Source organism: Cervus elaphus, chromosome 22 (assembly GCF_910594005.1).
Source record: "Cervus elaphus chromosome 22, mCerEla1.1, whole genome shotgun sequence".
NCBI classification, from domain to species: Eukaryota; Metazoa; Chordata; class Mammalia; order Artiodactyla; family Cervidae; genus Cervus; species Cervus elaphus.
In genome coordinates, this window is record NC_057836.1 from 30736921 (window position 1) to 30752873 (window position 15953).

The window sequence follows — 15953 nt, forward strand, 5'->3', positions numbered from 1 at the left end:
TAGCCAATAGGAAGCGGGTTTGAACCTAGGGTGGGGGAGGCTGCGTGTTTCCGGAAGACGTGGCGGCTCTCGCCTGGGCTGCTTCCCGGCTTCATTCTCTCCACTTCGCTCCACACCCAGGGTACTCCGAGGTGCTGTTGCCGCGGTCCTCACCTCTGCAGCCATGATCTCGTTAACGGACACACAGAGTAAGCACCTGCCCCGAGGCCCCGCCTCAAGCCCCGCACACACCTTCCTCGGGCTGGGTCTCGCCCGCCTTCCCCTTCGCCTGCCCGGGTCAATGAATGAAGCTCCGCGATGGGGGCGGTGGCCTGCAATACTCAGCTAGCACTGCGGGACCCTGGAGGGCTTCCTGGAGGAGCCGGATGCTGGACTTGCGGCTGCGACCTGGCGGGAGGGGAGAGTCTGTGGGGTCTGGGGAGACGCCCGAGCTGGGGAGGGGGAGCTTTCGCCGGCGCGCGGGGGTCGCGCCGCTCTCACACTCAGGAAGATGGGCGCTTTGTTCCTGCCGGCGGCCGCGAGAGAAAGTTTGATGCGCGATGCCAGCGGCCCACTCTTCGGGATATTTTTGCACTTGACATACTTGGGGTCCTCTACAAGTTACTCCTGGTTGTTTGGAGGCCGTGTTTTAAATGTCATCCATGATAGGCTCTTTTTGGAAATGTGCTTACGCTTAAATATTTTGAGTATTTGCTGTTTGCTACCACTGGAAGCAACCTTTTAAAAATCCGTTGAAATAGCTTCACTTTTCTACTGGCTGCTGTCTTCCCAATCGTAAACTTTGTGTTCAGTTAAACGACTTCTTTCGTTAAAATTGTATGTTGTGCTTTGTGGTATGTTTTATTATTTTAGCATCTTTCTGTCTGCCACAGAGTTCTCCAGGCTATCTTATCTCTAAGATTCATATTGCTGTCTGTTTTCTTTCAATATAAAATTTCCAGTTTTCTACCCCTTTTTGTCAGTCTTAATAATTTTGTATTTACATATCTGCCAACCCTGTGCTTCCTGTCTTTCGATGGTAGTGATAGTCTTTTTAATCTCACTTTATCAGCCATGCCTTTTTCTTTTTATTCTGTATAACTTACTTGAATTTTAAAGATTTTTAAGAACTAAACAGTCTGCTGAAATAAAAAATAGAGCTTCCTTTAAAAATGGCTTATTTTAAAGTGAAGTCGTAAGGTTTGGATTCAAGTCTTGACTAAGGTGAACTTCACAAACCTGCTTATAACTCCTGCACACACTGCCACCCCAGGAGAGGTCCCTCCCTTCCTCAGATTGAACTGTGTCTCCACCGTTGAGTGCCCATTTTGGTGTACCTGTTCTGATCAGAGAAAATATAGAGTCCTTTTCTGTTTGTAGGTTTTTATGTTTGGGGTGGTTTTTTTTTTTTTTTTGGTTTAGTGTTATAATAAAACTACCAATTATATAAAAGCATCTCATATCAGCTTATCATGTGCTTTCATGTAAAATGTGTTCTGTAGTTCTCATAAGAGCCTTGTAAGGCAAAGAGGAATATGTATCTTGTAGAAATTAAAGAAGGCTCAAAAGAAATCCAGTGTATAATCATGAGGAAAGCGAGAGAAACAAGACTTAATCCCAGGTCTGCAGGCTCAAAAATCTTTGTTCTTTTCACTGTACCGTGGTAGCATCTAAGAAGACTTGATGTAAAGTTTATTTGAAATCTATCTTAGAGGGATGAAATTTTCCCATAGCAAAAAATAGTTTCAACAGTAGATATTTATTCTTTAGAATTATGCATTGATTTTTTGAGAGATGGGTAGAATATTCAGAGCCTATTTCCCTTATGAGGCAGAACTCTGGTCCTCTTGACTGAAACCCAGAATTTAGCAGAATACTATACATAAATTGCTAGAATTTATTTCTAATAGTACTACTAATTACTCAGAGGAGGTACTTGATCTCTACGTAGTTTTCCTATCTGTTAATACTCTTGAGTCTGTGATTATTACATATATATATTATTTACTTACCCTGTAAGTAAATAGATTCTATTCCATTGAAGTCTTAAGGGGACAAGTGCTGATTTACATCCTTCCAAAAACCAGAATGAGGGGGTTGGGTTGGAATATGGGCAGAATAGGCAGCATCCTCCTCACTTCATTACAGTGGTGGAGAGGAGGAAATTAAACTCTTTGCTGCTCATTTGCTGAATATTTTAAATAGATAATGGATGAGAATGCAAAATGATTAGTGGACCAAAAGCTCTTTGGATTTCAGCTGGTGTTTGTGTGTGTGTTCAACTGTAGGAATTGGCCATCATTCAAGTGACTTACCAAGATTATTCCGGCATCCCAATTCTGCGAGAGAGTGATCAAGTACTGGTCATAATAAAAAAGCAATTCATGACTTTAAAGGAATTCTATAATCCCCTCCAGTACCCCCTCACAAAAAACCCCACAAAATTTATTGAGGAGGCTGGAGTGGGGCAGTTCCCATGCTACCTCTAAATCTTTACTTCATTATGTCACATTGCCTAAATTCTACCATGATGTTGAATTGAGTTCTTTATTATGACATTTTCTCTTTTTGAAAGGGGATAGACAGTGCTGCCTTGAAATATCTTAAATAAGAAATTAAAGTGCTAAGGTGATTGTCACTGGAGTAAGAATATCTCTCCTTATCAAATTTCTACAATAAGGTTTTGATTTTAGATAAACTAGTTTTATTAGATTTTTTTAATCAGATTGTGCTTTAAAAACACACATGCATGCGTGCACATGCACGTATGCACATGGGCACGAAGAATGAAATTTTAATAATGCACAAGAAAATACATTTATTTTCAGTCAGTTCAGTCGCTCAGTCGTGTCTGACTCTTTGTGACCCCACGGACTGCAGCACGCCAGGCTTCCCAGTCTATCACCAACTCCCAGAGCTTACTCAATCTCAGGTCCATTGAGTCAGTGATGCCATCTGACCATCTCATCCTCTGTTGTCCCCTTCTCCTCCCGCATTCAATCTTTCCCAGCATCAGGGTCTTTTCAAATGAGTCAGTTCTTCGCATCAGGTGGCCAAAGTATTGGAGTTCAGCTTCAACATCAGTCCTTCCAATGAATATTCAACTGATTTCCTTTAGGATGGACTGGTTGGATCTCCTTGCCGTCCAAGGGACTCTCAAGAGTCTTCTCCAACACCGCAGTTCAAAAGCATCTGTTCTTCGGCACTCAGCTTTCTTTAGTCCAACTCTCACATCCATACATGACCACTGGAAAAACCATAGCTTTGACTAGACAGACCTTTGTTGGCAAAATAATGTCTCTGCTTTTTAATATGCTGTCAAGGTTGGTCATAACTTTTCTTCCAAGGAGCAAGCGTCTTTTAATTTCATGGCTGCAGTCACCATCTGCAGTGATTTTGGAGCCCAAGAAAATAAAGTCTGTGACTGTTTCCTTTGTTTCCCCATCTATTTGCCATGAAGTGATGGGACCAGATGCCATGATCTTAGTTTTCTGAATGTTGAGTTTTAAGCCAACTTTTTCACTCTCCTCTTTTTCATCAAGAGGCGCTTTAGTGCTTCTTCTCTTTCTGCCATAAGGGTGGTGTCATCTGCATATCTGAGGTTATTGATATTTCTCCCAGCAATCTTGATTCCAGCTTGTGCTTTATCCAGTCCAGTGTTTCTCATGATGTACTCTCCTTAGAAGTTAAATAAGCAGGGTGATAGTATACAGCCTTGACATACTCCTTTCCTGATTTGGAGCCAGTCTGTTGTTCCATGTCCAGTTCTAACTGTTTCTTCTTGATCAGCATACAGATTTCTCAGGAGGCGGGTCAGGTAGTCTGGTATTCCCATCCCATGTGGGCGACTTAAGACTCAGATGAGTAACATCCTAGATCACAGAAGTGGCAAATGTATGTGTGTGGAGGGGGACAGGTGTTGGGTGAGAGGGGAGTGGTGTGGGGTTTGGCTAGAATTCAAATCTAGTCTTGAGGTTCCACAGCTTATAACTATAACTTGAGAACCGAAACATTCCACTGCTTTACCCAGTGCAATCCAGCAAGAGAGGGTTGCCTCTAACATTTTTGCCGAAACAGTAGCAGGTTATTGCCAAATAGTCCCTGATGTGAATGGATCAAAAGTCTCAAACTGGCCTCGCTGTCCCGTTTTCTCCCCTCCAGTTCTTCCCTAAGCCCATGTGTTCACAAGCCCTCTGGTTATTAAAGCACTACTTGGAGCTGCCCTCTCACCATCAGAATCGTACCCAGGAAAATAAACATGCTGTTCATGCTGAACAGTGAGGCCAGTTTGAGGCTTTTGACCCATTCAAGTTAGGGACTATGTGGCAATAACCTGCTAGTGTTTCGGCAGAAATGTTAGAGACAACCCTCTCTTGCTGGACTGTACTGGGTAAAGCAGTGGAATGTTTCGGTTCCCATGTTATAGTTGTAAACTGTGGAGCCTCAAGACTAGATTTGAATTCTAGCCAAACCCCACACACTCCCCTCCCACCCAATACCCGTCCCCCTCCACACACACACATATTTACCGATTCTGTGATCTCGGATGAGTTACTAATCTGAGTCTTAAGTTGCCCACATGAAACATGGAGCCAGTGATACTTTTTAACCCCCCAGTTTTGCCAAATGAATTAGGACATTTGTGTACACATCTCATTAAATGTAAAACCATATACGTTGTCTCTCTTTTTCACTGCAGTTTTTAATAACGTAACCGACAGTATGTTAGTAACAAGCTGATTTTATTAAGCTTGAATCACTTAAAGATGCTTCTCCCAGAAGTTCAGCATACCCCAATACCCTTGAGTTTCATTTAATCTGATTTAACTGGGGAGAGGGGGATCCTTTGAGAAGCCGTATGGCATGATGGTTAAGTACAGGGACTTTGGATTCGAATAGACCTGAGTTCAAATGCTTAACCAAATGTGTGACTTTGGGCAAATGAAGTCAATTCTCTAAACCTCAGTTTCCTCCATCCCTACCTTGCAGTATTACTGGGAGAATTAAGTTCTATAAGAGATGTGAAGCTCTTCATAATGGCCAATTCATGGTAAATTCTCAATATATAGTATGTATATTGCCATATAATTTCCTTTCTGAAGAACAAACATCTCGACATGTTTATGTTATCATTAGGACAACTTGTGACGAAATAGAAATGGGTTGTATTTAAGTATTGCAGCTGCCAGTGATTAAATCTTAACTACTAAATAGTTATTTAATGGAATGTTACTTGCTCATTTGTCCATATTTTTCTCTCAGAAATTATATCTGACATCTGAATAGTTATTTTGGTAAATTCTCCTGAAGCATTTAAGCATGTTAAGTATCAGCTTCCAACTTTCACGAGAATTTATGTCCGTGGTATATACTTCCCAGTGTATTTATGGACAGGTACTTTGCTGACAAAGGTCCATATAGTCAAAGCTATGATTTTTCCAGTAGTCATGTATGGATGTGAGAGTTGGACCATAAAGAAAGCTGAGCAGCACCGTAGAATTGATGCTTTCCAAATATGGTGTTGGAGAAGACTCTTGAGAGTCCCTTGGACTGTAAGCAGATCAAACCAGTCAATCCTAAAGGAAATCAGTCCTGAATATTCATTGAAAGGACTGATGCTGAAGCTTCAATACTTTGGCCACCTGATGCTAAGAGCCAACTCATTGGAAAAGACCCTGATGCTGAGAAAGATTGAAGACTGGAGGAAAACAGGGACAACAGAGGATGAGATGGTTGGATGGCATCACCAACTCAATGGACATGAGTTTGAGTAAGCTCCGGGAGTTGATGGTGGACAGGGAAGCCTGGTGTGCTGCAGTCCATGGGGTCACAAAGAGTCAGACACAACTGAGTGACTGAACTGAACCTGAATTCTTTTAGTCTAACTTTCAGAGAAAAAGGTAGCTGGAATGGGAGGCATTCATTAACTGTAGATTGAAGTGAAGGATGTTGAAGAAGACACATTTAAATGTTCAACTCATTGGAACATTTTGCATGGCTTAAATTTTTAAGGAGCTGTGACTTAGATTTTAGCTTTCTGGAACTGAGGTAACAGATTAGAAATCACTGCTGCATATTTAAAATTGTATTTCCCAAAATATGGCAGTTTCAGTTCGGATCCATTATTTTCTGCAGGTAGTGCTGCTAGGTAAAATAAAGATTGGCGACTGTTTTCCTGCAAGCAAAACTAAAATGAGCAAGGAAGTAGTTTCATGGGTTGTGCTTTGTAACATTAACAGACTTGTGCAACTGTAACCATAGAAAGTTAAGACTCTTCAGGAGTACAGCTAAGTCTAGGGAATGTAAAGGCAATAAAATGATTAGTTTTATATAAAGAGTAAAAGAGCCTTAAAAGCTTATACTTTCCACTATTCAATACTCAGTACCGAGAACAGTTGCCAACATCTAGGAGTTGATCAACAACTTTTTGTTTCTGAGTGAAGAAGACTCAGAATGTTAATATTAGGTAAAACAGTGTTGGAGAGATGGTTTTAGGACTCAGACTAAGTGTATGAATAGGTGCATAATTGAGAGAGACTTGTAGTAGATAAATGCATAATAAACCATCAGGAAGTCAAAGTGATGCCTCGCCTTCTGAATATTAACTTTTAGAGGAGACAGCTACTTGAATCTCAGAATCCCTTGTGTTGCCATTGTGAGAAGCAGCGCATAATAGAGTGAAGTCTGTTGTACTGACGTCCTGTAGCATTTCTGATAGGTTAAGCATTTTAAGAAGAAACTGCAGGTTTTGTGCATATAAATACTAGTCCTGGAACATAAAAGGAGAAGAGGGGACAAAGAGTAAGAAAGAGTACACCCATATACTTATGTCTGAAGCCAGAAGGTTTCTTTGGAGGAAAAAAATACATAACCAAAGGTTTAGAATCCTGATTCATCTTTCGCTATTATGGGTATGTTTGTGAGAAGTCCTATGTTTCATTTAAGGATCAGAAATTCTTAACTTATTTTAAATTTGAGAGTAATTTGCTGATGTTAATTTAATTTGTTGTAGTTCGTAAAGAATGTCATCATAAGTTAACCTGCAGTGTTGGGGCCCATGTTTCCTTATATCAGTCAAAAGAAAAACTGAAAAATTTTTCCTAGTTTACAAGGATCTGAATGTAACTTTTCTTTTGCTCCACCCTTAACTATATTACTTATGTTGCAGAAATTGGAATGGGATTAACAGGATTTGGCGTGTTCTTCCTATTCTTTGGAATGATCCTTTTTTTTGACAAAGCACTACTGGCTATTGGAAATGTGAGTGTTTCAACATATATTTTAACTACATGCATAATGAAATTTTAACTTAATACAAATGAATTATTGCCAGCTGTGAAACTGGGGGAAGATAATTCACTGTTACTCATATGAAGATTCCTGTTACATTTTCTGTTTCCATCAGGGATGAAACTTGCAAGCTTTCTGTTTAAATAAAAGGTAAACACTTGATGAGTTTTCTAATCCCATAACTGCTTGGTTAAATGTTTTGATATGTGATTTACAATAGAGTAAAATCAAGACTACCTCTGAGTAGTTCAAAGTAAATGACTTTATAGCCCCATGTCTTGGTAAATTTGTTAATGTTGTTTTGACTTGAAACATCTGAGATTTAACTATTGCTTCAATAGCATAAGATGAAGAGTTCTTAAAAACCACTTCAACCTTTAAAATATATACCTCTATTAATAATTGACCTGCTAAGAAAGGTGTATATATTGTTTATTTGGAATGTGTACTCTCTTGTCTATGGTGAAGGCTGTGCAAGAGCCCTAGAAATTAGTAACCCTCCTAAAAAAAGTGTTAGTTGCTCAGTCATGTCCGACTCTTAATGCCCCCATGGACTGTAGCCAGGCTCCTCTGTCCATGGGATTCTCCAGGCAAGAATACTGGAGTGGGTTGCCATGCCCTCCTCCAGGGGATCTTCCCAACCCAGGGATTTACCATCTGAGCCCCCAGGGAAGCCCAGTAACCCTCCTAAGAGGGCAATAAAGTCATTGAGTAAGGATGGAATAGTTTTGAAGTGTATATTAATGTTTTAATACACAGTAACATCAACAGCGTTGGCATCTCAGAATGTGAAATTTAAACATTAGGCTTAATAAATATTTGTGTGAAATATTTTTCCCTCAAGTACAGTAATGAAGAAAGGCAAGTGTTTAGGAATAAAACCTGGGAAAACACAAGCTTTTAGTTGACCACCATCTCTTGTCCATTGTCTGAAAACATACAGAATATATTTGAGAAGGCACAGCTGTATTTCATATCAGCTGCTCCCAGACTTCTGGAATTAATAAAACTAGGATCTTCCTCCTGGATTTGTGTGATTTCTTCTACTACCAAATGGGCCATGTCAGGTTTTCTCCCATCTGTAGGAACTCCTATCAGTCCTGATAAAAGTTTTCAGAACTGGGAGTCCCTTCAGTTGACATTTTTACGTGCAACTACTGTCTTTTGCCTTGCGGCTCATCTTGCTAATTGACGAAGCTGTCGCCATCTAGCTAAACCTGGGGAAACTACTGCAGGTGCAGACACCCATGGGTAACGCCTCACTTGTCTTTGCTTCTCTTTTCTTCATCTGATCACAACAGAAGAGGGCTGAATAGAGTGGGATGTAACTACCACTTTAACATGGTCCTGCCTCTTGTGTGCGTTGTGGCCTTCTCTGGCCAGCTGCCCGCATTAAAAGCCACATGTCCTAAACATTTATCATATTCGGCTTTGACCTTCCTTTTCAAGCATATGCAGTGCATTTGACTGCTTAACGATGTTGCATTTTCCTTCTCTTGCAGGTTTTATTTGTGGCTGGCTTGGCGTTTGTAATTGGTTTAGAAAGAACATTCAGATTCTTCTTCCAAAAACATAAAATGAAAGCTACAGGATTTTTCCTGGGTGGTGTGTTTGTGGTCCTGATTGGTTGGCCTTTGATAGGCATGATCTTTGAAATTTATGGATTCTTTCTCTTGTTCAGGTAAGGCAACTATTTTATTCCTTCAGTAAACCATCATGTCAGATAATTATTACAGAAACCCAGATGTGTTTATCAAGTGCAGATGATTGCTTGTGTCAGGGTATAAATTAACTTGTAAAGCATTTTTAATGCTATAAAATTTACTTTGGTGGCATCTTAAGGCACTCTGTCTCTGTTTGCTATTTTCATCAACCAACCAGTGGTAGATCAATCCGGTGTTTTAACATGGAGAGCCTGATACTGCACAGTTACTGCCACTCGATGATGCTTTTTTTAGTGCGTGCAGATGTTAAAAAATTTTGGACTAAATACATTATGGGAGGTTTTGATCATTTAATATTTTATGAATGCCACTTACCAAGTAAATAATAGTATGCAATGTGAGAAAACACTTTTAAGTAAGGTTGGTTAAATTATTTATTCAAGAAAGGTATATCATTTGTCTTCTATCTGCCAAGCACCGTATTGCCCACAGGAAACATAAAAACTAAGTGCCGAATCTGCTTTAAGGAATCTCTCATTTCTGATTCATGAAATAGACTGTAAAGGTACTGGTAGGATATAGTAGTAATGTGGTTATAGATGTTTATGCAGAATGTTATAGAGCACAGCTAAAGAAGGGATCACATCCAGGGAGAGGGAAGAAATGGTAACTGAATTTTGAAGTTGCTTAAAAGTTCAAAATTTTAACAAAATCCTTTCTTTTTACGTGGCTAACAGTTGATTTTGGTGATAGAGAATCTGTTCGTTCTAAGACCTTTTTCTCCCTCTCCCAGGGGCTTCTTTCCTGTGGTTGTTGGCTTTATTAGAAGAGTGCCAGTCCTTGGATCACTCTTGAACTTACCTGGAATTAGATCGGTAAGTAATCCTATATTTAGCAGCATATTTTTTGAACCATTAAAATGAGTACTCTCTGGGAGAAAGAATGGTTTGGGAGTTTGGGGTTAGCAGATACAAACTATTATATTTAGAATGGATAAACAACAAAATTCTGCTGTGTAGCACAGAGAACTATATTCAGCATCGTGTGATAAATCATAACAAAAGAATATAAAAAAAAATATGTATGAATCACTTTGCTTTACAGCAGAAATTAACACAATGTTGTAAATCAACTACAATTTTTAAATTGTTTAAATAAAATAAAAATTTTAAAGATAAATAATTGTTCTCTGATGCTCTTTTTAGAAATTTGAGGAACTGATAACATGATTGATACGTTTTATTGTGATACAACTGTTGCATCACGTACATTGTGGTTACAATAAATAACAGAAAATAATCATTGCTAAACCTACAAAACCTGAAATTTGGTTTCACTGTATCCACATTTAATGCTGTTTTCCTTTTTTCATGTGACTTGGATTGTCATGCTACCTTTCTCTTTGAGAGTTCAAGGCACCTTTCAATTAACTTTTATAAGATCTCTAATTTTAGAAGCAATAATATAAAAGAACACCATTATTTCTTACAAACATGTTCTCTCTTAGACTGTATCACCAAATGGAGGATGTTGAAACAATTAAATAAAGCATTGTGATACTGAGTCAGATGATAAAATTCTGTTCCCAGCTCTATCCACAGTTAGAACAGTCTTGTCAAATCTGTATCTCCAGGGCAGGCCATCAACTTCTTACTGGTGTTTGCAGATTTGCATAGATGCTTCTAGAGATACTCCGCAGCATGTATTGAATTCTCAAAGAGCTAAAGGATGGCTTTCCCACTAAGGAATAGGTACCACTGTAAGCCTGATCTCATTTCAATTTTAGTCAGAATCTTACAGCTCAGATAACCTAGATATTTGAAGTTACCTTTGGAGAGAAAATGTGCTTTCTCTCCACCTAAATTTGTCATAAAATTCTAATGAATCCATGAGTTCAGTCACTTATTTGCAATAATATAAAATTTGGGGACCTAGGCTTATAGGGGTATATCCTGATTTCATTTGCATTATCCCAAACTCATACAGTAGTCAGCGTTGTTTATACTTAGAATGTCTTTTGAATGTACTGAAACTTTTAGCTATATAGAGTTGTACTTATTAATCCTGTCTTTAAGGATTCTTCAGTATTTGCATAAATGGACATGCAGTGCTATAAATTTTTTCTACTATTGCTTCATTAAAATAAATAGGCCTTTCTTGATATTATTATTTTATTATTATTAAGTAAAAGTATGAATAGTGAAATAAAAGAAAGGGTTAAATGATTGCTACATTTTGATAGTATTATAGCCACTTGGGTTATGTAACTTAATATCTTCACTAATTACTTTGTTTCAACATCTGTTTGCATCACCATCTGGAATGCTGAAGAAAGCCCAATTGCTTTATATTTGGGGTGGAGTAATCAAAGTAAATAAGCACTTACATTAATGTGTGTTAAAACTTATGTTCTGTAATTATCGATTTATGCTTGCATCATTAAGTCTCTTTTTAATGTCATTGCCACTTTCAGTCTGAAGTCCAGAATACACATTTAAAGTATTTTTAGTCAATAGCTGTTGTTAATTATTGAACTTAATGGAGCTAAATCTGTTTGTTCAAAGACTACATAGGCCCAGAAGAGATCCACAATAATGGTCAGTTGAAATAATATTATTGAGTTCATTAATGCATGAATGGCTGACATTTCAGCTTTTTTTTTTTTTAATTTTTCTTTTGTTAAGCTAGAAGCGTTAACATCATTTTATCCAGTTTTTTTAATTCATTGTGTTGCATTTTTCGTGTTGCACTTTTAAAGTCATATGTATAACATGTCATGCAAAAACTCGTAGAAAAAAAATTTTTTATATACATTTATGTGTCAGAAGATGGTGGTGAGTAGTACTGGATTAATCATTGTCGGTCATACCTTAAATTTCCACAAATCTTACAAAACTGGGTTTTTTTAATCAACATTTAAAGTGTATGTGATATTTTTAAGTGCTCTAGACTTTCTTTTAACTATCTGTTTTTCTTCTTGCAGTTTGTAGATAAAGTCGGAGAAAGCAACAATATGGTATAACAACTATTGAATTGAAGACTCATTTAAAATATTGTATTATTTATAAAATCCTTTGAAGAATATTCAGCACAAAATTAAATTACCTGAAATAGCTTGTAATGTTCTTTACAGAAGTTTAAAACGTATAGCCTACAAAGTACCAACAGCAGTTAACAAAGAAGCAATGAAAACAGGCTTCTAACCAAGTCATCTAAGAGGTCAGCAAGCAAACCGAAGGAGGTGAAATCTATGTTACATGCGTATTGAAACTTTTTAAGGCCATTTTTATTATTTTTCCACAATGTGCGAAACACAGCCATCCTTAGAGAACTGTAATCCCTATTTCTTTCCTTTTTATGTTGAAGATGCAAGCATACCCATAGGCATTTGCTTTTTAGAAGTGTCCACTGCAATGGCAAAAATATTTTCAGTTGCACGGTGTCTCTGAAAATGATGCATGAGTTAGATTGGATTATGTCATTTTAATCTATTAAAACCAGGAAAACCCAGTGTTGATGTATGAATCCCTTTTTTTTTTTGTTTTTGGTAAGAATATGGTTAAAATAAAACTCTTTTTTTTTTTTAATAAAACTTTCATGGTTCTTCTGAATCTTAATATTTTAAAACCAGATGAAAATCCGACCTAGATATTCTTTGTTGGAATGTTGCAAAGGTCATTCTTTACTAGCTTACAGTTTCTAAGTTATAGCTCACTCAGCACTTTTTCCTTCAGCAACACACTCTGGAAATCCTGATATTTCTTGGGACTCTCATCTGAGCATCTGTATCTTTCATCACACATGAGCATTTAACAGAAAGCCATCTCGGCCATGAAAGAGTCTGTTACAAAGCTTGTTTCACTGAAGGGTGTGTTCTTCAAGATACCAAGTGAGATTTTTCCATGTCATGATCCAGTGTTTCCTTTTATTTTTTTTTTAATTTTAGCAGTGGTTTATTATTTTGCTTTTCATACATTAAAATAACTACTGGTAATTTTTACTTTAAGATGTAACACATTATAAGGTTAAACTTACAGCTATTTTTTTAAGGGCTATTCACAGAAGCCAATTTTTCCCTTATTTTCAGCTTTTTCCTAACATAAAAATCAGCATGCATAATGTGTGTTTCATACACTCGCTCTTCATCTTGAGTTCGTGGAGAGAATATCTGAGTTCCCACGCTAGAGTTATTTTACCGTAATTAAACTGGCTATGGTTCTGCAAAACGTGACACTACAAAAATGATGTGATATTTTCTCCACTGTTGCTGCCCGACAGGCAGTAAGTAGGAAGCTGTGGTGGTTTCCTCAGTAGTGGTTTTCCAAGGAGACACCCTTTTGTAGATGTAGGAAACCATTTCAAGAGTCATAGTACTATTTGTTTTACTACTAATGATTGTACTATTTACTCATTTTTTTAACAGTTGCAAAGCTTTTTAATACATAAAATCATAATTGAAATTTGTGATTTTTATTTACAAACGTGTCTACAAGATATATTATTGCCTATGTTATTAGTAGTTAAATCTCTTGATGCACAGGGAAGTCCCATCCTTGCTCATCTAAAGAAAGAACGACTTGGTAGATAGTCTTAACGGTTCAGCCTTGTGGATTACTGTCTTTTCGGTACTGGCATTTGACTTATGACATAATCTGTGAACATAGATGATATTGACAAAATGAGACTCCTACCTCAATAGTTCATGGAATGATAAGAAACATTTTGTTGTCTAATGTTCTTCAAAAAAGTACTATCCTCGCTTGGAGAGTGTCAAATATCTACATACTTGGGGGACTGACTTATATAAGTTGCCCTGTGGGACTCTGTTATACATATTTTTGACTGACCCATATTATTTACAGTGGCTAGATAAATCTACCTTTTTTAGAGCAAGAACAGTATCTGTTAATGTAAGGAGCATCTGTATTATTTAACTCCTTTGTAGACATGAATTTCTATCAAAATGTTCTTTGCACTGTAGCAGAGATCTCTTTTTCAACAATCTTGTTTCAGAAAACATTATTAGACAGAAGTGTATAAAGGATGTGATAATCTCCCAATAAGAATGAGAGGCTTGGAGCAGTTTTCAGTTTTATCAGATGTGAGTTTGGGACTGCTTGGCAGCATTGTATGTTTCTTAGAACCATTGATGAGGCTCTATTTTTAAACATAACTTGTTTTCTGACAGAAAACACTGTACATCATATTGTTTCTTCCTTTCCAATATTAGTCTTCTGTCTGTGACAAAAAAAAAAAAAAAAGCATCAGTTATTGCTATAAAGGTGGAAGAAAAGGTCTAATACTACTTAGCCTTAAGTGTTTCTGGCATTGTTCAAATCTATTTTCTGTAACAGAAACCTATTTGGAATGTTTTTCTTTTCCCCTTATACATTGTAATTCCTGGAATACTGCTGCTTTTAAAAGTCTCACAGATTATATGATCTAACAATTGAATATTGTAAATACACTTGTCTTACTTCTCAATAAAAGGGTACTTTTCTATTAATTGGTGGTTGTCTCAACTTGGGCTGCTAAAACAAAATTCCACAGACCAACTTACACAACAAATGTTAGTTCTCATGGTTCTGGATTCTGGGAAGTCCAAAATGAACATGCTGGCAGATTCAGTTCCTGGAGAGGGCCCTCTTCCTAGCTTTCAGACAGCTGCCTTCTTACTATGTCCTCACATAGCATAGAAAAAGAGAATGAGCTCTCATCTCTCTTCTAATAAAGACACTAATCCCTTCCTGAGGAGTCCCATCTTGGTCACCTCATCTAAACCCAACTACCTCCCCAAGGCCCACCCCCAGTGCCATCATGTTGGCGGTTGAGTTTTCAACCTCTAAGTTTGAAGGGAACAAAAATTCAATCCATAACAATGGTCAGGTGTATTTTTATTATGAATTATAAAAATCGAGCATTGCACAATAACCAAACTTGTGTTTTAAATTAGCCTAATATGCAGTTTTCTTTTTTATAGAAGGATCATCACATCTTTCATTTCCAAATTGTTCAACTAGAAATAGGCTTCAGGTTAAAAAACAGTAAATTTAGAAATTGGTGGAGAAATGCTTAATTTTTTTCTCAGCATGAAAGGAATATATAATATTTAAGTATTAATTACTTAAACTCACTTAATGTCAGCAGTGCTTTGATCATAAACTTTAGTAAGGCCAAAAACCACTGGACAAATTTATCAGTTAAGGTACACAAGTTTGTTGCATCTGATCATTAAACCACAAGTCTTGACTATTGTCTGTTGAACTGCAAGTCTTGAATCCATTATTAAATATCCAGTTCATCTTTCTAATAGTGAAGGACAGGGAAGCCTGGTGTGCTGGAGTCCAAGGAGTCGCAAAGGGTCACACACGACTTAGGGGCTAAACAACAACATCTTTCTAACCTTTTCCTCTGGAGTAAAATGTTCCAGCCTCTGTGTTTCTACTTCTTGTATCCGTGTAGGAGGTTGGACATAGCATCTGCCCCAGATCCTTCAACTGACGCTTTTCCATGGCCTTACCTTTACCAACTAAGACCTTTTAACAGAAAAGGGCAGCTCTATTTGACTAGGCCAAAACAGCTGGCCCTTCTGTGTCCTCTCCTAGACCGTTCCACTTGTTTTGTATTTATATGGTTTTGTGAAAGAGATTCTTGAGCTTCAAAGCTTAAGTAAAGGATGGTAAAGACATTGGCCAACGAGTGAGGAGTTTTATTTTGGATAGTGGGCCTTCTCAGTGCCCTAAATCTTCTGAAGCTGGTAGCTCTTTGGGGAGTCTTCTTCCACCTCTTTGTGAGACAACTGGCCTATGGAGTCGACTGGCCTTCACAGAGAATAAAGCCAAAACAAAGTAGGAATTAAACCCAGTGATCTCAACATCCAGTAGCAAACTCCTCTATTCTGTCATCAGACATAATTTCTATCTTCGAGTATCTTAATAGCCATATTGTCCAGGTAATCTTTCCCAAGATAGGTGCTGTTTGAAAAAGACAAACATTGTATGATATCAGTTATATGTGATT

At 37.7% G+C, this 15953-nt stretch overlaps 1 protein-coding gene across 1 annotated transcript; it reads left to right on the plus strand.

The window, feature by feature from the left end:
* The first annotated feature begins 14 nt into the window (after positions 1-14).
* GOLT1B (golgi transport 1B) lies at positions 15-14439 on the plus strand. The gene is made up of 5 exons (XM_043881796.1): positions 15-188; positions 7148-7239; positions 8772-8950; positions 9727-9808; positions 11917-14439. The coding sequence occupies exons 1-5, from the start codon at positions 164-166 to the stop codon at positions 11953-11955; spliced, it is 417 nt and encodes a 138-aa protein (XP_043737731.1). The 5' UTR covers positions 15-163; the 3' UTR covers positions 11956-14439.
* The last annotated feature ends 1514 nt before the right edge of the window (positions 14440-15953 follow it).

Bases quoted from the DNA above. Each gene is read 5' to 3' on its own strand.
- GOLT1B (XM_043881796.1), top strand. From the start codon at position 164: ATGATCTCGTTAACGGACACACAGA. The intron at 7,240-8,771 runs GTGAGTGTTTCA...CTTCTCTTGCAG, and splicing joins CACTACTGGCTATTGGAAAT to GTTTTATTTGTGGCTGGCTT. The intron at 9,809-11,916 runs GTAAGTAATCCT...TTCTTCTTGCAG, and splicing joins ACTTACCTGGAATTAGATCG to TTTGTAGATAAAGTCGGAGA.